This window comes from Eptatretus burgeri, chromosome 6 (genome assembly GCF_056783735.1).
Source record: "Eptatretus burgeri isolate ZD-2024b chromosome 6, Ebu_testis_v1, whole genome shotgun sequence".
Taxonomy (NCBI): domain Eukaryota; kingdom Metazoa; phylum Chordata; class Myxini; order Myxiniformes; family Myxinidae; genus Eptatretus; species Eptatretus burgeri.
The window spans coordinates 74,733,788-74,755,387 of record NC_140966.1 but is presented as its reverse complement, the minus strand read 5'-3'; the positions used below and the strand labels follow the sequence as shown (position 1 = coordinate 74,755,387).

The window sequence follows — 21,600 nt, the reverse complement described above, 5'->3', positions numbered from 1 at the left end:
CGATCGCAAAATCTTCGATTTACCTAATTATTCGCGCGGGTAGATTACCGAGAGATTGTACCTCAACGGGGCCGCTTGGAAACGAGCCGCTAAAGCAGCTCGCTTCCTTTTGTGATCACCGAGCAGGTTATTATCGCGCAGTCCCTTTGGTCCCGATCACTTTACCGGCTATTTAAAAACCAACTATATTCCGAGTGCTAGATGGCAGCTCAATTAAGGGAAGAGGATGCAACGAACGGGTTAACATTTGAACAAGCACATTTATTTACAAAGCACATGTAAACAATGATGCAGTTATGCAGGTATGTAATTATGCAAGGCCAAACACACACACAAGTAGACAACCAACAAAAGTAATGCAAAAGAGCTACCACCGTCTATCTATTATGTACAGTCACTTATACAGTTCTACTTGCGGACATGGCGCCACACATTCATTCAACAGCAAGGAAAAACCCCAGGAAAGACGAGGGGTAGACTGGACCTCTTTGGGTCTTCATTGCACGGAGCCGTGTAGACCGCAGAGGCTCCGCGAGACTGTGTTGGTTACCTTCACCTCGTTGGGGCGACCCGCGACGTCCCGTCGCTACGGCAGCTGTCGTGACCGCGGTCCGGCCCAGGCCTCGTCTGACGGCCTGGTGATTCGGGCCCAGCCGGCAATGCCTCAGAGGAACAAACAGGCCTTATGCTCTTTCAGACTTGATGCTCTCTTTAAGAGCCCGTCCATCCCTCGCGCTGCTCGGACTGTCCCGAAGCCCGATCACCTCGGACCGTTCGCTGTTGGCTGACAACCTCTCTCCGGCTCTCCCCACGTCCCACACGAACGCGCAGTTCCGCGTGGCACGGCTGGGCTGCTGTGCTCCCAACTCCGTCTCCTCGGTGAACCCGGACTTCCACTGCCCTCCCCTGGACTCAAACTCCGCTCCTCACACCGCTCCAAACCCCGACAGACTCGACTGCCTTGGCGCACTGCGCGCCTTTTTATAGGGTTCGTGAGGCGAGATCTGATCTCCGCTCTTTCACCTCTGACCCCCACTGGCTCCACCCCTCTCACTCTCCTGATCCGAATTCTGAGGCGAAGCTTGGAGCGAGCGGACGTGGCAGGAATCATGGAGGCTGAAGGGAGAGCGGACGTGGTAGAAATCACCGTCGCTCGGAACAAGGAAACCCCGGCGTCTGTTTGCAGCAATCTTGCCGTTGCCGGCGCAAATATGGCGGCGCCCGCGGAGTTGAAGGTGAAGCGATGTTTTTTCGTTGTTGGGTATTGGGGGAGATGCGGTTTTGGAGATAGTGGCTGTGGTTGACGCTGTGAAGGTGGTTGTGTGAGGGCGGTTGTGGAGGAGGTGGTGGTTGAAATGCAGTTGGCGGTGTGGATAAGGTGGTTGTGGTTGGCATTGTGGAGAAGGTGGTGGTTGTGGTTGAAATGCGGTTGGTCACAGCGATGTTGGTGGTGGAGGTGGTTGTTGTGAAGAGGTTGGTCCAAAATAACCATAGCAAAAGAATAACAGCTACCTCAAAGATCACAGCCCAGATCACACGAATAATTTCCATTTGACAACGGTGGGGAAATCTATCTGAACACAGACTTACCGGAATAACTGAACTCAGGACCTATATGGTGTTCTGCGAATTTCCACAGCCGTAACACTATATATATATATATATATATATATATATATATATATATATATATATATATATATATATATATATATATATATATATATATATATATATATATATATATATATATATATATATATATATATATATATATATATAGTTACGGATTTCAGAATCCGATCCGACGAATGCATACAAACATCTCGGTCCTCATACAGGTCAGGTATGGGAGCATGTGCCAGAACAGCGCGTCGCTGCATCCACTTTCCGCCGGTACTCCAGGGGTCTCCGTCTGGCCATCCCCCAGGCAGATGCCAGGCCCATCCCCATCTCCTTGAGATGATGGTCAACCTGCTGCAACCATGAGGCACGTGGTCGGCCCACTGGCCTCCTCCACTCATGAGACTCCCTCGCTGAGAGAATCTGGTGAGCAGGATCAGCGTCAGGAAAACGAGCCACATGTCCATACAGCCGCAACTGACGCTCACGGACTATGCAGGTAACAAATCTCATCCGAGTCTCTCTCAGCAACCGCTCGTTGGACACAAAATCCGACCAGCGATAGCCAAGGATTCTCCGAAGACACCTGGTACCAAAGGAATTAAGTCTCCGTCTTAGATCCTTGGTCAGAGTCCAAGTCTCGCACCCATAGAGCAAGACTGGAAGTACCAAGGACCTGAAGACTCGGACTTTCGTCCTCCCGCACAGGTACCGGCAGCGCCACACCCCATGATCCAGTGAATCCATGACTCCCCAGGCCCGACCCAGACGACTATTGACCTCTGACTCGCAGCCAGCAGAGACATGAATATCACTGCCAAGGTAAGTGAATCTCTCCACGACCTCAACATCCTCACCACAAACAGACACAGACAGGACAGCAGCATCCAAGATGTCACCGAAAGCCTGGATCTTAGTTTTGACCCAAGAAACCCGTAATCCCAGTGGCTCCGACTCCTCATTCAGCACCTCGAGGGCCCCCAAAAGGATGTCTAAAGACTCCGCAAAGATGACTGCATCATCTGCAAAATCAAGGTCCGAGATCTTGACATTGCCAAACGATGCACCGCAACTTGATCTCTCCGACATCCTCCCTAAAATCCAGTCCATACAAGTGCTGAAAAGTGTGGGGGCCAGTACACACCCCTGACGAACTCCAGTAACAACTGGAAATAAGTCAGAGATGGTACCACCACACTTCACAGCACTCTCAGTACCAGAGTAGAGTTCAGACATCAGATCGATCAGTTTTGGTGGCACCCCACGAAGACCAAGAATCCTCCAGAGGACATCCCGATTCACTGAATCGAACGCTTTACAGAGATCAACATAGGCTGCAAGCAGCCCCTGCCGAAACTCTCGTCTGCGTTCGGTGAGGACACGAAGGGTAAGGATACGGTCAATCGTTGACCTCTTTGGTGTCAAGCCTGACTGCTCTGGACGCTGGTGCTCAAGCAGATGGTGGCGAACCCTATCAAGAATTATCCGAGCAAAGACCTTGCCCGGCACTGAGAGCAGCGTCACCCCTCGGTAGTTGTTGCAGTCTTGGTGATCACCCTTCCCTTTCCAGAGAGGGACAACAAGGCCCCTCTTCCAGTCAGTTGGGATGATGCCTGTGTTCCAGGCAGAGCACAAAACTGCATGCAACGACACGAGTGCAGCATTTCCACCAGCCTTGAGAAGTTCGGCATGGATGCCACAGATCCCTGGAGCTTTGCCCCGTTTCAACTGGTTCACCGCAGCCCGTATTTACACAAGTGAAGGTGGACCACAGTTGATTCGAGGGTCAGCAACAGGGATTGTAACACCCCTGACGTCCAACTCGACAGCTGGGGGATCAGCCTGGTACAACCGCTCAAAGTAACCGGCCCAGCGGGCCTTCACTTCAGACTCCTCTGTCAAGAGCCTACCACTCTCTGCTCGAACTGAGTGCTCCGAGGGATGGGCTTGGATGAACGTAATGCGCGAATTCCCCTGTAAGCGGGACGAGAATCACCTGTCCACAGGTGATGCTCTACCCCCTCACAGATTCCTCGCACATAGGCCTCCTTGTCCACCCTCAGTGCACGTACAGTTTTACGCCTCAGCTCCCTGAACAGCTCAGCTCTGCCATTCAGCCTGGCCCTGCGACTCTGGTCAATGGTGTCCAGTGTCCCTTGAGAGACAAAATTCTTCTTTGCCCTGCGGTGAGCTCCAAGACATCCACCGGCAACATCAAGGACGGTGGTCTTGAAGGCGCTCCACAACTCTTCAGGACCCCCCAAAGCACCCAGACCCCCCAAGTGTCCACTCAGCCTGTTCGCAAACTCCTCAGCTACTCTCTCATCCCTGAGCTTGGCAACATCCAGCCTAGGCTGGGATGGGACCATTCTCCAGGATTTAAGGTGCAGTTTTAGAGTTGCTACAACAAGCCTGTGGTCAGTATTGAGGAACTGAGCACTCCGGTAGACCCTGCAGTTCTGGATCATCCTCCAACGACCGTCAATGAGGACATGGTCAATCTCCTTTGCCACACCGCCAGCGTTGGAATACCAAGTCCAGCGATGAGCTTGTGGGCGCTGAAACCATGAACCAGCCACCCTAAGTCCATGACTTCTTGCAAAGTCAAGGAACTTAGTGCTATTCTGGTTCATAGTTCCTGACCCATGAGGACCAACACACACCTCATAACCATCCCTATCAGTTCCAGTCGATGCATTGAAATCCCCCAAGACTAGAAGTGTATCTCGTCTGGGGCACTGATCAACCACAGACTCGAGTGTGGCGTAGAATGTGTCCTTCACGGTGAGATCACTCGCCTCAGTCGGAGCATAAACAGAGACCAGGGAAATGACACCTAAAGAGTGACGAATCCTTAATCTCATAATACGCTCGTTGAGCGGTGTTACCTCAATTATCATTGGGGTCAGCTTATTGGACACAGCTGCAGCAACTCCTTGGGTATGGTAACCATCAGAGCGACCAGACCAATAGTAGGTGTAACCACCCACCATTATCTCGCCGCAATCCAGTCTCCGAACCTCAGAGAGAGCTGCAATCCCGATGTCCAAACGCTTGAGCTCAGATGATAACAGAGACAGGTGATCATCCTCTCTTAGGGATAGGACATTCCAGGCACCCACCCGAAGGGACCGCCTCAGGTTAACCCAAGGAGACCGCCGTCTGGTGGACGACACCTCAGCACCACTCCGACCCAGAGATGTTACCCCGTGGTTTCCCTCCTATCATCAAAGATTGGGGGTCCCGAAGGCTTTGCCCCAATCCCGTCATCCGGTGAGCTGCCCTGTGAAGGGAAGCTGCACAGGAGGTACTCCCACGGAGTGGGTTTTCAGATTTTTTTGCGTTTTTGCGTTTTGCGGAATGAAGGGTTTTACGGTGGCCGGAGTGCAAATCCTGCCACCAACCTCCTAATAAGAAGTAACCCAACTGCAGGAGGACGTCTGCAGACACAGCTGGGCATTAGATATGGATGGCCGTTGGCTCACAAGGAGCTCCTCCGCCCTTTGATACAGTTATTTACCTAAATGCATGTCCAGGATAGACGTATCCCTATGTCTGATGGGATTCGAAATGTGATGTGTTGAGGAGCGTAAAGAATAGATTCCCTCTCTTATGGAAAGCTCCTTTTTCTCTTTACGACACACACATTCATGTAAGTGAGATAGCTGTTAGCCCAATGGAGGCTCGTCTAACCTCTTTCCATCGCCGTTCGACACCCACCTCTTTCACAGACGTTGACACCCGTCTTTTTCCATCGATGTTTGACACCCTGTTCAGCAGCTCTCTGGACACAAACTGGCTTTTTTTCCGTATCAGGCTGAACATTGAGGTGATAATTGTTGTTGACGTTTTATGAGCGCTTCAAGTTTTCACTCGGTAATTCTGGCAAATGGCTTATTTCTGCCGTTCGTCCAGCACCACAAGCATGGCATCGTAGGCCAGGGATGATCGTGGCACGGGCGGGATGTCACGTGCAACGATGCGCCAATGGGCGGGGTGGATTTGGTTGGAGTCTGCTTCAGGCTCCGCCCAGACGGGCCGCTTATAAAGAGGAATAGAGGTCCGTTTTTTTACAGCGAGTTGGCGACAGTCAGTTGGCGATAGCTGGTTGAGGTTCTGACAGCTTTGAGTCCGTTGGCGATTGCTGGTTGCGGTTCTGACAGCTTTGAGTCCGTTGGCGGTAGCTGGTTGTGGTTCTGAGAGCTTTGAGTCCGTTGGCGGTAGCTGGTTGCGGTTCTGACAGCTTTGAGTCCGTTGGCGGTAGCTGGTTGCGGTTCTGACAGCTTTGAGTCCGTTGGCGATAGCTGGTTGCGGTTCTGACAGCTTCGAGTCCGTTGGCGGTAGCTGGTTGTGGTTCTGAGAGCTTTGAGTCCGTTGGCGGTAGCTGGTTGCGGTTCTGACAGCTTTGAGTCCGTTGGCGGTAGCTGGTTGCGGTTCTGACAGCTTTGAGTCCGTTGGCGATAGCTGGTTGCGGTTCTGACAGCTTCGAGTCCGTTGGCGGTAGCTGGTTGCAGCAGTTGGTGATAGCTCGTTGTGGTTCTGACAGCTTTTGTCATTTCCAGTCAGACGGTTGCTATTTTCATTCAGCTCCAGTCAGACGGTCGTTTTGTCAGTTCCAGTCAGACGGTCATTTCGTCAGTTCCAGTCAGACGGTAGTTTCGTCAGTTCCAGTCAGACGGTCGTTTCGTCAGTTCCAGTCAGACGGTCGTTTTGTCAGTTCCAGTCAGACGGTCGTTTCATCAGTTCCAGTCAGACAGTCGTTTCGTCAGTTCCAGTCAGACGGTAGTTTCGTCAGTTCCAGTCAGACGGTCGTTTCGTCAGTTCCAGTCAGACGGTCATTTCGTCAGTTCCAGTCAGACGGTCGTTTCGTCAGTTCCAGTCAGACGGTCGTTTCGTCAGTTCCAGTCAGACGGTCGTTTCGTCAGTTCCAGTCAGACGGTCGTTCCGTCAGTTCCAGTCAGACGGTCGTTCCGTCAGTTCCAGTCAGACGGTCGTTTCGTCAGTTCCAGTCAGACGGTCGTTTCATCAGTTCCAGTCAGACGGTTGTTTCAGTCAGTTCCAGTCAGACAGCTGCTTCATTCAGTTCCAGTCAGACGGTCGTTTCAGTCAGGCAGCTGCTTCATTCAGTTCCAGGCAGATGGTCGTTTCATCAGTTCCAGTCAGACGGTTGTTTCAGTCAGTTCCAGTAAGACAGCTGCTTCATTCAGTTCCAGGCAGATGGTCGTTTCATCAGTTCCAGTCAGACAATTGGTGAGCTGGTGACAGTTAGTGACGGCCTTGCAGCCTTACAGTTTCTCACAGGGCCTGAGCTTCTCACAGCTCCCAACAGCTGTCCGTCGGTTGAGGTTCCTGGTGGCTCCTGACGGTGGGTGACGCTCGGACCGTAAATACTGGTTCTGCTCGAGACCTGCTCTTGGAATACCTGATTCTTGGGGGTGATGTCGATTGGCGTTCAAGCCTGTTTGTGAGTGGGTGCATGGCAAGGCTGGGCGCTGGCAACGGACAAGGCACACTCACGCATTTCAGGACGTTTTATACGCTGACTTCTATTTGGTGAGCGAGACTGGATTTCTCTCCCCCCCCCCCCCCCCAAATGATCTGCTGGGTACCCTTGTCTCGTGTTTAATTGTTAAGTAAGGCATAGTGAAAAACATCTGCTCTTTGTCTGTTTTTCTATCAATGCCTGATTAATTCTTTATTTGCTTGCGATTATTTTGATTGATTTGAATTTCCTAATTTTTACCACAAGGAAATAAAAAGTTATTTTTATTTATTTTTTCCTTATTCATAAATTCCTTTGTTGACGTTCCAACCTGTCGGTGCTTGTCCTTTCCTTCCATTGAGCCAACATTGTCCGAACCTTGATAGACTGGGAGGTAATTACCAAACTAATTGACCTGCAATAATCGGCACGCACCAGCGGTTAAACGCTCTGCCGCCCTAATTAAGATCTAATCAAGAAAAGGTTGGTGCTTTGCCGAGGGCACGCTCCCCGTTCAGGAAGCCACGTGACCTCCAGTTAAATGGCAAAATTAGACGGTGGACACTGGAACTCGTGGTTAACTGATTGGCGTTCGTGATTCTAAAGCAACCCACCGTTAATGAAGTTAATTGTGAGCGGTGGCCCCAGGTCCGGCTCTTCCGAGGAGAAACGGGGATTAATCTCCTCATAATACACTCAGTATCCATGGCTGTAACAATATATACAGAAATTAAAATATATATATATATATATATATATATATATATATATATATATATATATAAATATATATATGAATATACGTACAGAAATATACGTAGAAATAAATACACATATAAATAAATACATATATTAGCCGGGGTAGTAACCGGCGTTGCCCAGTGCTTTTCTCATCCTGTTGGCATTTTGAAATCAAAAATTTATTTATTTATTTATTGGAAGGCTCCTAAACACTTCCCTACACTCCCTAGTCTAAGGAAAGGGGTCAGGGATCATTTAATATCTTATTTCACAGAGCTACAAAGGCTGAAGGCACTTCAGAGTGATTTCTTTTTTTTTCTTCAGAGTGCAAGGGAATCCAACTTTTTTTTTCAAAATTTTCAAGTTTTTTTTGCCGAAAACACTCCCTGGCACTCACTGATGAACCTCTGGAAGTTTGACGAAGATCAGTTTGACCATCTCTGAGAAAAACTGGCGACAGACAGACAGACAAACACACATACATCTCTTATAGTTACAGTTGTGTAACGATGAAGCCTTAAAAAAAATTTTTAAAAAGGCAACGACATTGCAGGATAATGACAGTAATGGATATACATTTCAGACAATATTTCCACATTTGTAAGTTGCTCAATAATAACTCCAGGAATGCTGTTACGGTTTTTCAATCTTTGGAAACATGAATTTCCTGGGAAAAAAAATTAACAAAAATCATTCAATATATTGGAAGATCTGAAGAAGTTTGAGTACCAGACATACATCTTTTTAACCACATCATCAGTTGTGTTATTATTTTTAGATCCTCATGGAGGATCTGGAAGTCTTGCTCACGTTGTTGTTCTTGTGGACTTTTTTGTTTCACAGCCAACAGTTTTCATCGAAACTTCCTGAAACTTGGCGTATATATGTAAAAATATCCTGCACACACAGTAACCATCTCCGATTTTGAAAATTCCTCCGAGAAAAAAAAAGTTACGACGTCAAAATATCTCAGCAAATGGAAATCGCCTTAAAAATTATCTCAAACTTGGCAAGCTTTTTGAATTCTGTTTGTGGGAATTGAACAGGGCATTAGCAGAGATGAATTACTGCACATACGATACATCACGATGACGTCATATCAATTTTTATGACGTCATTCCTATTTTTTGACATTTTTTGTTTCACAACCCAGAGTTTTCATCGGATCTTCGTGAAATTTGCCATGTATATGCAGAAAGCCCACGTGCAGGCAGTAACCATCTCCGATTTTGGAGATTCTTTCAAGAAAAAAAGTTGACATCATAATATTGTCGCTAATGGAAATCGCCTATACCATTATTTCCGAAACTTGGCAAGCTGTTTGAATTTTGTTTGCGGGAATCAAGCCGGGCATTAGCACAGATAATTTATCGCAAACCTGATACATCACAATGACGTCATCATTAAGAGGACGAGGATCTCAGCTCATTCGAGCTTCTTTTTAATTATACAGGGTTGAAGGCTCATGGAGGAGCTCGAATACAAAACACAAGACAACAATGGATTTGATTCCACAAAATTATGGCCACTGAGCTTGTGGGAAGCAACACCACTTTCCAGAGCTCTCTTGAGTACCAGTGACATCATCTCGTATGACATCATTTCTCTCTCTGCACTCAGTGGGGATTTAAACCATGGCCTATCCTTTAAATGCTGAGCATCAATCAACGAATCAGAACGTTACATTTCTGAATCTTTGTTGCGACTCTGCCAAGGTCGGCATCAAACTCCCAGACTCAGATCAAACACTGTAACCATGATGCCACAGAGTCTGGTATGACAGAATAACACAACTCCAAATTCTTCAACAAAATTCAAGCTTTTTTAAATTTCATGTTTGAACATAAATCAATTTCATCCATAAAGCATTTTAAAAGAACACACAATTCATGAGCACTTTACAGGCTTTCTGTTGGCAAGGGGCGTATGAACAATTTTACGATAATGGATGTACACTGTACAGGAGTGAATTTAAGGAGGTGGCTTAAGGGCTGACTAAGAATATTGAGGAAATAATATTGAAACTAGAAGGGCACTTGGGAGAGCGCATACCTCTGCCACGTAATGCCTGATCCACGAGAACATATCGGGCCCAATACATTTTTGAAATATCATGCTATACAGTACTACTGTATATCGTTTTTGGTCCTATCTCTCAATTGTGAGGAATCACTTAAAAAATTAAATCACTCTCGCATCCAGATCCAGAATTGGATCTTCAGCAAAATCAAAATCAATTTGTCGTGGTCACACACCCTACCAGTCCACCAAGTTTCATCCGAATCTGTACAAAACTTTTTGAGATATCCTGCTATATATCCTTTTTGGCCTTATCTTTCAATGGTGAAGAATCACTTTAAAAATTCTAGTAGTCGAATCCGGATCCGGAGCTTCACCAAAATCTAATCAGTTCGTCCTTGGCACACACCCAACCTGTCCACAAAATTTAATCCGGATCCGTCCACAACTTTTTGAGATATCCTGTACAGAAGCAGACAAACAAACAGAAAGGGGTGAAAACATAACCCCCTTCACCTTCGGTGGCGGAGGGAATAACAATCCTTAACAGTTATGCAAATTAAGTAACAGGCATATTGTCGAGCTCCATAATTTAGCCCTCAAGTGGATTTTGGAGCAGAAAACGAAACCGGAGCCATCTTACACAAAGGTGACTTTTCTCTCGACTCCTCGATGCTTCAAATGAAAAAGTAATATTCTTTAACAATGTATCGCCAATGAAAGCTGAAGAATTTGGTAACAATCACAGCTATTTTTTTTTAACTCTTACAGGTGCAGAAACTTAATTGTCAGTTGACTGCTTCAAAACCGATTCAGCAAGATCTGGGAAATGAACCAAACACTCTTGTTCCTTATACTTTCACCACTGGCGAGTTGCATCAAACAAAAAAAAAAATAGAAAAGCTGCCCAGATTTCATCAAAATGCTTGAAACATTGATAAAACAAACTCTCACTAATCTTTCAATTTGTAATTGTCATCCACAACCATCCTTGACTATGTTGTGGAATGTTGGTGAGGCCCTAACTTCTTTTTTTTTCTTCCGCCACCACTTTTTCAACTTTATTGGCTTTTCAAAAAAAAATTGTTTTCTCCACAACCGCTTGAGCAATCGATATGAACCTTTTAACATCAGAGCACCTACCAATGGAGAACTTTTTAGCAATCTTACATGATAATTGGATGAATGCGGCCAGCATTCCGAAAAGTCGATTTTCTGCAGGCATGGGCTTCACGTATCAGGAATATATGGCCGAGGCTGAGCGAAAGGACAAGGACTTGCTTTTGTCAATGTAACGTGCAGATGATGTGAATGAACGCAGCTAAAAATTTGAGTACAAATACACACGGAAGATTAAAGCCAGCACGTCTTAAGATTTCCCTCCAAACAGAGTGCTTATTGTGACGTCAGAGGACTTAAAAGGTCACAATGACATCACTCCTGGTTCTCACGTCCACACCTTACATGTAAACACACCGTAATCACATGGTTGGTGTGTGTGTGCTCTACAGTGCATGCAACAGTAGAAGTATCAGACAGTAATTAACTTACAAAAACTGGAGAAATAGCATCAACTCAACGAAGGACATGAAACCTCGAAGCTCTCCCAGTATGAGCTAAAGATGGTAACAGGCGTATGTAAAAATCGATTCTTCTTTTCTCCACAATTGCAAATGTAAGTAATATCCCAGGAGGATCCCGACCTGTGGATGGATGCAAATTATTTTGGAATTTATTCCTTGTCTGCTCAGGAAAGGGAAAAATCGTGATATTTTGGTAACGGACGTACAATCGGTGGGAGAGTCTTACATCGATTCCAATGTTCCCCATTATAAAGCTCCGAAAGAATTTTGAGAAATCATCCAACTACTAGAGACATCCCCGGTTCGACGTTTTATTCCACTGGAAATAAAATATTAGTTTTTGTTGGAAATGGGACAGAATATTTTTTTGACCTCAAAAAAGGCACATGGGATAAAAAAGATGGAGATTTTTACATTTATGGAATACTCTTCCCAAATACAAAACTTTTATTACAATTAAAAAAATAAAAAGTTTCCTTTAAGATGTAAATTCTCTGCACTTTGCAAGGAATTCCCCGGCAAGGCAAATCACCAAAAGTAGGTTGTGTCACGGAAAGTTAGACGATAATTCTGATTAACCTCATGGGGTGACTTCAAACCTTCAGCCGTCAGGGAGCATTCTGGGAATACAAATTCCAGGCCAGCTCATGTCCTTGGGACTGCAAGCTCATTAAAAGAGAAAGAACACATTTGTACATTCCCACTCCCAAGGACAAGCCACCCACGAGCTGCCTTCGCTCATCAATGTCGGATTTTAGTCACAACACTGATCAAGGTTATCTTGGCAAAAGAAAACTCGTATCGTTGTCGAAAGCACAGAGAAAATGGAATAAAAAAAAAACAAACAAAAAAACAACTCGCACCTTGAAAACAGTTTATCAAGCAAAACAGGTACCAACTCGAGGGGGAGCACTCGGTAGAGTGCAAAACCTCCGCCGCCAATACTGCTGGGTCACTTAAGTGAACCTGATATCCTATTCATTGTCGGTCAAAACGGATCAGACTCTACTGAACCACGATTGAATACACTAAACTTGATCGACGCGCATGTAGAAATGCCAAAAAAAAAAAAATAATAATAATAAAAAAAAAAAAATCGAAATCTTTTTGAAAAAAAAGTTGCAAAATTTCTGGGTTTTTTTTCTCTAACAAATTTTTTTTGGGGGGGGGGTTGGAAATCACTTAGAACATGTAGAAATGCAAAAAAATTCTAATATTTTTCAAATAAAATCGAAATGTTTTTGAAAAAAGTTGCAAATTTTTTTTTTTTCTCTAACAGATTTTTTATTTTTGGGTTGGAAATCACTTAAAACATGTAGAAATGCAAAAACAAAAATTCAAATATTTTTCCAAAATGGCCGCAAAAGCGGCCATATTGGACTTTGGATCAAGTCCAAAATTTTATGGCATGATCCTTGGACCAGACCTAATCGCCCCACCAAGTTTCGTCGAAATCTGTCCAGGAGTTTTTCCGTAATACTGTTCACAAACAAACAAACAAGCAGTCATAGACTGGTACTTACGAAATCGTCAACTTGACCTCTGACCTTGTCTAATAAAAGCTGTCTCTCGAGAAGGTAGCGACGCAAACCAGTTGTTTCTACGATGATTCTGTACCAAACCATCAAAAATCGAATGTTTTGGATGTTTGACCTCACTGTGACCTTGACCTTTGACCGATTTTGACCAAAATCTAATCAGCACTAGCCATCACACTCCTGAATCACGTGGTGCAATTTGACATTGGTAGCTTCTTCCGTTCTCGAGTTATTGTGCCTACAAACAAACAGAAACGGAAGTCATCAATATACTTACGAAATCTTTACATTTCGTAAGTGACAAGCAGTCATAGACTGGTACTTATGAAATCCTCAACTTGACCTCTGACCTTGTCTCATAAAACCTGTCTCTCGAGAAGGTTCTACGATGATTCTGTATCAAACCATCAAAAATCGTAACGTCGACCGAAGCAAAAATCTCCATTTCTCCACGCAATTAAACCTTAACATAACTCAACGACGCGTCTACTCGAGCACACTGCATCATGGGACGACCCATGACGCGTCGAGTGAAATTTTTTTATACAATCTTAAAACGTCTCCAAAACATCCGGTTTTTACCAGAATTTCGACAACCGAGTTTTAAGCGTCCAAAGCGATCGCAAAAACCGAAGACAAAATTAAAATCGAAGTTAAAATGAACTCGTAACGTCGAGCAAGCAAAAATACTCCATTTCTCCACGTGAATTTACGGAATTACGTTTGACCTCACTGTGACCTTGACCTTTGACCGATTTTGACCAAAATCTAATCAGCACTAGCTATCGCCCTCCTGAATCACGTGATGTAATTTGACATTGCTAGCTTCTTCCATTCTCGAGTTATCGTGCCTACAAACAAACAAACAAACAAACACACAAAAAACAAACAGAAACAGAAGGGATCAATATACTTACCAAATCTTTAGATTTCGTAAGTAAGAAATCTTTAGATTTCGTAAGTAACAAACAGACAGGGGTGAAAACAGTAACCTCCGTCCATCTTCGATGGCGGAGGTTAATAACTATTTCAGGTCCTATATAATCCTGGTGTTGGCGCAGTGGTTAGGGCAGTGGCTTGGGACCCAAAAGGTCCTGAGTTCAAGCCCCGTTGAGCCACTGGATTAATATATATATATATATATATATATATATATATATATATATATATATATATATATATATATATATATATATATATATATATATATATATATATATATATATATATATATATATATATACCAAGTCGAAAACACCAGGGAGTTGACTCAGCCTGTCATCCTTCCGAGGTCGACGAAATGAGTACCAGTGTACTGGGCCCGGTGTATGCCCCGGTTAGAATAGGTAGGTGTACCATATCCCTGTGTGTCGTAAGAGGCGACCAGGGTTGCGTCAGGAAGGGCATCCGGCATAAAAACCTATGCCAAATCATTATGCGGACAACAAAACGAAATGGAGACGGTTGATCCGCTGTGGCGACCCCAAACGGGAACTAGCCGAAAGAAGAAGAAGAATATAATCAATTTCAACTCTTTTTAAAATGCCTCCAATCAACCTAAAAATCATGGGACATTCTCAATGGGATACAACAGTCCATCCATCCATTGGACCTACACTCTGTGCAGAGCGTTGGTGCTGCCGAAGCAGTCTCCTTGGCTATTGGGCACAATCCTGGACAGGTCGCCACTCCGACACAGTATACCAGCAAGCTGGCACTCATTTTGCCCAACTCAGAAGGATGACAGGCAGAGTCAACCCCACCTGGTATTAATTCAACAGCCAAGTGGGATTTGAACTCAGGATCATAGGATCTCAAGCCCACCACCCCAACCATTAAGCCAACACCAAGCATACAGTCCATCCAAGCTCTGAATATAGAGAAACAGCCTTGAGACAAGATATGCAGAAGAGTGTGGGAAGCCAACCAATTTGGCAAGTGCGTTTATATTCTCCTTCCCACTCAACCCCCTCCCCAACACAACCTCCCAACGCAGCAATCGACGAGTACGCTCACTGTCCTGGACAGTAAGCGTAGCCGGCCCATTTTTCACTGGGTGCACACAGTGCCTTGCATACACAATGCTTACCACTGAGGCAACAAATGCAAGATCTCAAGTTGAAATCAGCAACAATAAAAAAACACAACCAAAAAGCAAACTTCATTCGGAGGAGGGGGAGGGGTGGTTACATAGCTTGAGCAAGTGGCAACCCGTGTACGGCCTGCTGAAATGCCAATTGTTGCAAACCTTCTCCCCCCCCCCCACCCAAACACAGCAAATTCAACCGGACCAGCAAGCCTGCATAATTAATGAATTTAATGCAACTAATCTGAGGGCAGATGCGAAGGCATAGTTGTGCAGATGCACACCAAGGAAAGGACATTTCGAGCTCACAGATCGATAAGCAGATGCACAGGACCAGATTGAATACATTGCAAGGTGCGGAGCTTTCGAGAAAACGTCAAACGACGCTTAAAGCTCTGTGTTCAGAAATTCCATAGCAACATCCACAGCCCAACCTTCACCTATTTACAGCACTTGGTAGAGGTGACTTGAATAGCAAAAAACGACCATCCTCAAGTAGATATCCAGATTTATCAATGTCTGCACAGATCACCCATTATTTGGATCGAAAGAAAGGGGAATAGAAAGGAAAACCTTTCGTCATCTGGAGTAAAGCCTAATAAAGGTATACCATAAGATTCTTGTCATCTCGTATGCAGCACGTGGTTGTGGGCTTGCATTGATGGGCGGGAGCACGACTGGGCAGCTGATGTTGATCTCTGTAGGTTAGGACAGGAATTTATGAAATTTCTTCAGGAATCTCGTGACAACTGGCGTACTCCGATGGGACCTTTAAAACGCACTAAATAATGCCAGCAGACCAGTGCAGCTCAACACCCACCAGATGGGTGGTACCACCTTGCGATGAAGCACCCTGCCTATGAAACACCCAGGATCTGACAGTTTATAATCAGGTGGTGAATTGAACCCAAACTGTAGATTGCTCATGATATGGAAAGTGTGCTTCGTACCATTCTGTTAGAACACTATTCGAATGAAATGCACATCAAACCAGAACGGCACTGCTCGACGTCGCCCGTTACGATTCCGCCCACATTATTACATCGTTATACATACCTGTACCAAGTTTGATTTAAATCCCTTCAGCTATTCTCAGGTATCACATTTTTACTTGACATGACCTTTGACATCTTGATGCCAAAATCTAATCACTTCAACTTTGCATCAAAATGTACAGTATACTTACGAGCGAGGTACCCATGCCACACACAGGTGCGGAAACGGCGAATGCCGAACCATGAACCAATAAATTCCACATTCCTGCGATGCCTTCAGTCGAACGTCAGGCATGGACATCCGGTCCATGAAGGATTTGAGAAGAAAAAATAAATAAAACTTACTGGAGCTGACCCCACCAGAAGGTTGGTATACATTTCCATACGCGGTCAATGGTGAAGCTGCAAATGCCGAATCCGCGAATGTGAGCGAAAAATTGTGGGGAAACCGAGACTCTCATTTGTATCGAGATATTACGAAACAAGTGAATGTTTACACATGCGGTAAATGGTGAAACTGTGAATGGCGAACCCGTGAATGTGTTAACATGGGGGAGAGGGAGTAGTTTCATACGGGTGTAAACTCAAAATCATAAGCGGATTGAGAAATTTATGAAACCTCCCACGCACCTGAGGTCACCCGCTGGGATCCCAAAAGGTTCCACAGAAGGTTTGGGGGGGGGGGCTATCCATCAAACTGAAGGAGTAGTTTGGGGACGGACAGACAGACAGCCCTGCTCTATTATATAGATACCAAGTTTGGTCAAAATCCCATCACCGGTTCACAAGTTAGTGTGGTAACGGAATTTTCACCTTACAGGACACCTTTGACTTTTAAGCTCTTGACCCCATAATCGAATCAGTTCAACTTTGCGTTATTATACATACATGCATCAACCCTTATACTTGGATCCCTTCAACCCTTCTTCAGTTATCGCGGTAACGAAAACCTATCACGGACGCACAGACGGACAACCCAAAAACACAACGCCTCCGGCGACTTCGTCAGCAGAGGCGTTAAAATAAAATAAAAAGATTGCTACAAATTATTTCTACCTCCATTAACCCAACCTACGAGAGACCCTCATATCTATGACCAACCGTTTCCATGATATGAAAGAAAATGAATGGCTCAGAAGCAAAAATACAAGAGTGGTTCAAGGCTGACGAAGACTTTCCATTCCAAAATATAGAAAAAGAATGATTCGATGGTAAAATTTTCTTTGGTCTTCCCCTATCAGGACAAACAGGAAGTGACATCAACACTGGTCAAAGCACTCTGGGGGGGGAAAAAAAAACAAAAAAAAAAAACAAGATGGTGGGCAACATAGTCACACGTGCTAAGGAACACTGGTGTACCATCAAGTCCCTTTCGAAGGACCGCATCAAACTGTAAAATTCACAAGGACAGGTGTTTCACTTAATTGTGCGTTTCAAAGGTGCTGTTGAGTTTTGTTGTGATAATAAAGTGCCATACTGTAATCGGCGGCAACGGTAATTGGGCGGATGTGGCAGCACTGTATATGAAGGTCAATGGCTGGTGTTGACACGTATACCACGTACTCCGTGGAAAGTCATGCTGGAACAGTAATGGTATGTTATATACTATATTAGGAAAAATGTACTATGAGGAATGTAATTGGTATTAGAGTATGGAGTTTAACTTCGTTATTATGTGATGCGTATGTGGTGTTTGCCTTCAGTATTATGTGTACAAGTTATTGTAGTTTGTTATTCTTACCCTATGTATATTTATGTTGTTGTAGATATGCGTATGGGTTTTGTGAGAATAAAGCCGATCGAAAAGGTCTATTGTTGATTACTACAACAACTTTTGTGTTTCTGAACGGCCGTGAATTTCTCCTCTCACGTGCAACGCACTGCTGTCTCTCTCGAGCAATCGTTGAAAGTGTTGAACAGCTCATTTTGGAGAGTGCAAAATGTGCAAAACTGAAGAAGAATTGGATGTCGGATGTTTGAAGTGCGGAAACGATAATAATCAGTGAACGCTGGAATTTAATATCAGTGCGAAGGGGGTACACCAAAGGACATTGACTCCATCAGATCTCAAAAAGGCCGAGGTACTCACTCAAACAGTCGGTTGGGAAGTTTGAAGGAATCTCCCGTAGAGCTCACGCTTGTCACCTTGCGATTGTCACGTCTCTGGGCGACTCAACCAACATCGACGTCGTAATGCGAGGTTCATGCTTATACGTCGAAGATTTGATGCAAGAACGTATCGGTTATCGTATTAAGACGATGTAATGTTCGTCGAGGTGAAATGTTCGTTCCAAAAATCGATTTGCGTAAAAGGTTAACAAGTTTCAATGTTGAACTTGAACTTGGTCCCACCTGTGCAAAAAGAGCGCCGAACTGCGAGAAATTTCCAGTTATTTCTGCACGTAGAATAGTCGAGCAGCAAATATGAGCAGTTTGCAGAAGGACGGACCTTCGTTGACGTCCTCACTCCGAGGATATAAACAGCAAGGTGAACGAAGAAAGGGGAAGGGGGAGCAGAAATAAGAATAGCAAGCGCCTAGTTGCTCTGTTTTGTGGTTTTACTTTTGGAATACAGTTGCCTGCAGGGACCTAACCTCCGGGTTTTGTGATCGTCGTCGGAAGACGAGACTCGGAGAACATCTTCGTGGAATATGGTTTATAAATTACGAGGACTTCAAAGCATGCGTCCTGAAATGGTTGCATAACTGTCGCAAAAGATTTAAATGTGGATGGCATTAGGTGAGTACCACATCAATGGAACAGGTGTGTACGTGCAGCAGTGCAATACCTTGAGAAACAGGTGACGTTTCATCATCTTCCCTGTACTTTTTGATTTTCCGGAATAAAAAGTCCACATCAACCTTGACCCACCCGCATGATTCTATTTTCAAATACTTTCATATTGTTTAACATCTATAAAATACTCATAATGCAAAGTGATATGGATATCGATGTAAAACAATGTTGAAACACTCTCACCTTTATGGCCAAGCATGATGGCCAGATGTAGTGGTGTGTTGCCTGAAATGACAAACAAATAACCATGAATCAAATAACACAATTATTGTAAGCAAGTTCATATGAACACGACACACCAAACCTTTTAGGTTGTGCTCCACACATCAGTCAAAATACATTTAACCACTGCACCAGCAAGTGGAACCACAACAAACATGCTTAACTCTCTGGACCTTCGGCTCCCCCACCCTTGACTCGCTGGAGAAATATCCGCTGCTCGGGCGTATGGAGGTTCGAATAGCGGCCGGTAAGGTTCAAAGGGTTAAACACAACTGGCTCTTGTCACTCATGCAGCACCTGGATTCAGATTCGATGAAAGCAGGAATTTACAATTTAGACACGGTATGGTGAGACAACTGCCTACTCATTTATGAAAAGCATTGCTTGATCTTTAACATCCGCAAGCGAATGCGAGAAGAAGGGACGGCCAGCTTAACGACGACTCTTAAGGATGGCATACTCGATGCAATGCCCCGCCGCAGCAAAGGAACAGGATGACATTTTATTATAGGATTACGAATCAAACTCAGACGAGACGGCTCAAGGTGAGTGCACAAACTTCGAAGCTGTCCTGTCAGTGTCACCCAACACAGATCCCTCGCCAGAAGGGCACTCAGTGGAGCGCTTACCTCCACCATGCAGGTGAGAAACTCGATCGAGCCTGATCGAGTGGAACATATCGGACCCAATAAATTTTTGAAATATCATGTGATACATCGTTTTTAGCCCTATCTCTCAATGATGAAGAATCCCTTTAAAAACTTTTTCAGATATCATACTATGTATTGTTTTCAAGTTCATAGCATGCCCTGACTCTCAATGGTGAAGAATCACTTTAAAAAATGATCAGGTCCAGATATGGATTCGGACCTTAAACAAAATTGAATAATTTCTTCCTCATCACACACCCAACGTGTCTATCAAGTTTGGTCCGAATCTGCCCACAACTTTTTGAGATATCGTGATATATTGTTACGAATCTGGAAGACATTTGCACACAGACAGACAGCAGTCCCCAAGCTGAGTCATTTCAATAAGTATGTGTTTATAGTTGGAATCATTCCTTCTGTCTGATGGGAATTTCGTGTGTGCGCTAGGAGTTATTTTTTTAGTTCAAATGTATAAACAACTACAACAACAACAACAACAACAACAACAGCGGACCGTCACCTCGCTCCACCGGTCACGATTGCCCACGTGTTTTTGACTGAAGGCGTGGGCAGAGCCTCCATCGCCTCAGATCTGACTCCGCCCCAGAAAGGTGGGAGTTGCCCCGCCTACCGTGGGCCTATCCAATGAGGGACGGCCAGCGGATCACGCGATGGCCTCGTCCAATCAGGAGGCGAGTGGCGAGGGAAGAAACCGCTCCCACCTCAAGAGAGTAGAGCAGTGATCGTGGCGACTGCCTAGCATCTAGAGTGATCGGCGTGTTCTGTCTGGCTGTGCGCATCTGTCTCGCCTGGTGTGACCTGATCAAGGAAGCTGTTTCGGGCTCGATCGCCCCGTCATCTCTCACTCGTCCGCTTTCATGCTGGCTGGCGCCCGACGCTCTTTCCCTCGTCCCTGGTGCTACGTTGTGGCGGTAGGTTCGAGTCCCGCCACCGGACAAGCTCGACCAGACCGCACGAGGCGGACAGGTGCAAATAAAGGCCGCGGCCATTGAGGTCCATTTTCCTTTGGGTGTGTGTGTGTGTGTGTGTGTCCGTGGGCCCCGTCTGTAAGTAGAATTCAGTGCCTTGTACATTGTGAATTACATTTCTTATTCGTGATAACTCTGCTCTGTGTCTCCCTTCCCGATTATTGCCTCTTGTAAAATAAAGCCCCGTGTTAAATGTTCCAGTTCGTCGTCCGTGTTTTTCCTTCATTGACCCAGCACGGTGCGGTTTGAGGAATAGACAGGCCGTTCATGCCGTAAATCGTTCATTTGGTTCAGCCTGGCTTTGGTAGCTTCCGCTTGGTTACGCCTGATCCGAGTCGGTGATAGCGACTCGATTCGGACAAAGTCGGTCAAGGGTGTGGTTTTCCCCGGTCGTTGGACGGCGTGAGTACTTAGATATATTGAAATTAGGCAATTAACCCGACCACATGCCGTCTAAATATTGGTGACCACGGTCCGCTAAGGGACCCGTGACCTTTCGGACTTATCCGAGTCACGACATAAATTCCGGGTGTTCGGTGGGAGACGACTCCACTGCTCCACCTAGTGGTCGTTTATCTCCACCGAACCCCGGCCCACAACAATATATCATTTTTGGCCCTATCTCTCAATGGTGAAGAATCACAAAAAATTCAAGTCGTCGGATATGGATCCGGATCTTCACCAAAATCTAATCAGTTCGTCCTTGCCACACACTCAATCTGTCCACAAAATTTCATCCAGATCTGTCCACAACCTTTTGAGATATGCTGAACACAAACAAACAGACAAGCAAGAAAAAGACGTCGAACATGCAAACAAACACAACACTTGCAAAATGCACCCCCCCCACCCCTCTCCAAAGCCTGCCATGGACAC

General features: G+C 45.2%; 1 protein-coding gene across 6 annotated transcripts in view; it reads right to left on the bottom strand.

Moving 5' to 3' along the window:
- Positions 1-21,600, bottom strand: part of ANKRD13C (ankyrin repeat domain 13C) — a 189,373-nt gene that overhangs the window by 159,989 nt on the left and 7,784 nt on the right. For 3 of the 6 annotated variants that reach the window (XM_085885687.1, XM_085885684.1, XM_085885682.1), the window contains exon 2: positions 19,047-19,088. The exons of 2 other annotated variants lie outside the window; for them this stretch is intronic. In XM_085885687.1, the coding sequence (XP_085741813.1) occupies positions 19,047-19,088 (42 nt within the window). Of the gene's footprint in view, positions 1-18,855; positions 18,875-19,046; positions 19,089-21,600 lie in introns of those variants that run through there. One more of the 6 variants, XM_085885688.1, reaches the window with a different exon arrangement.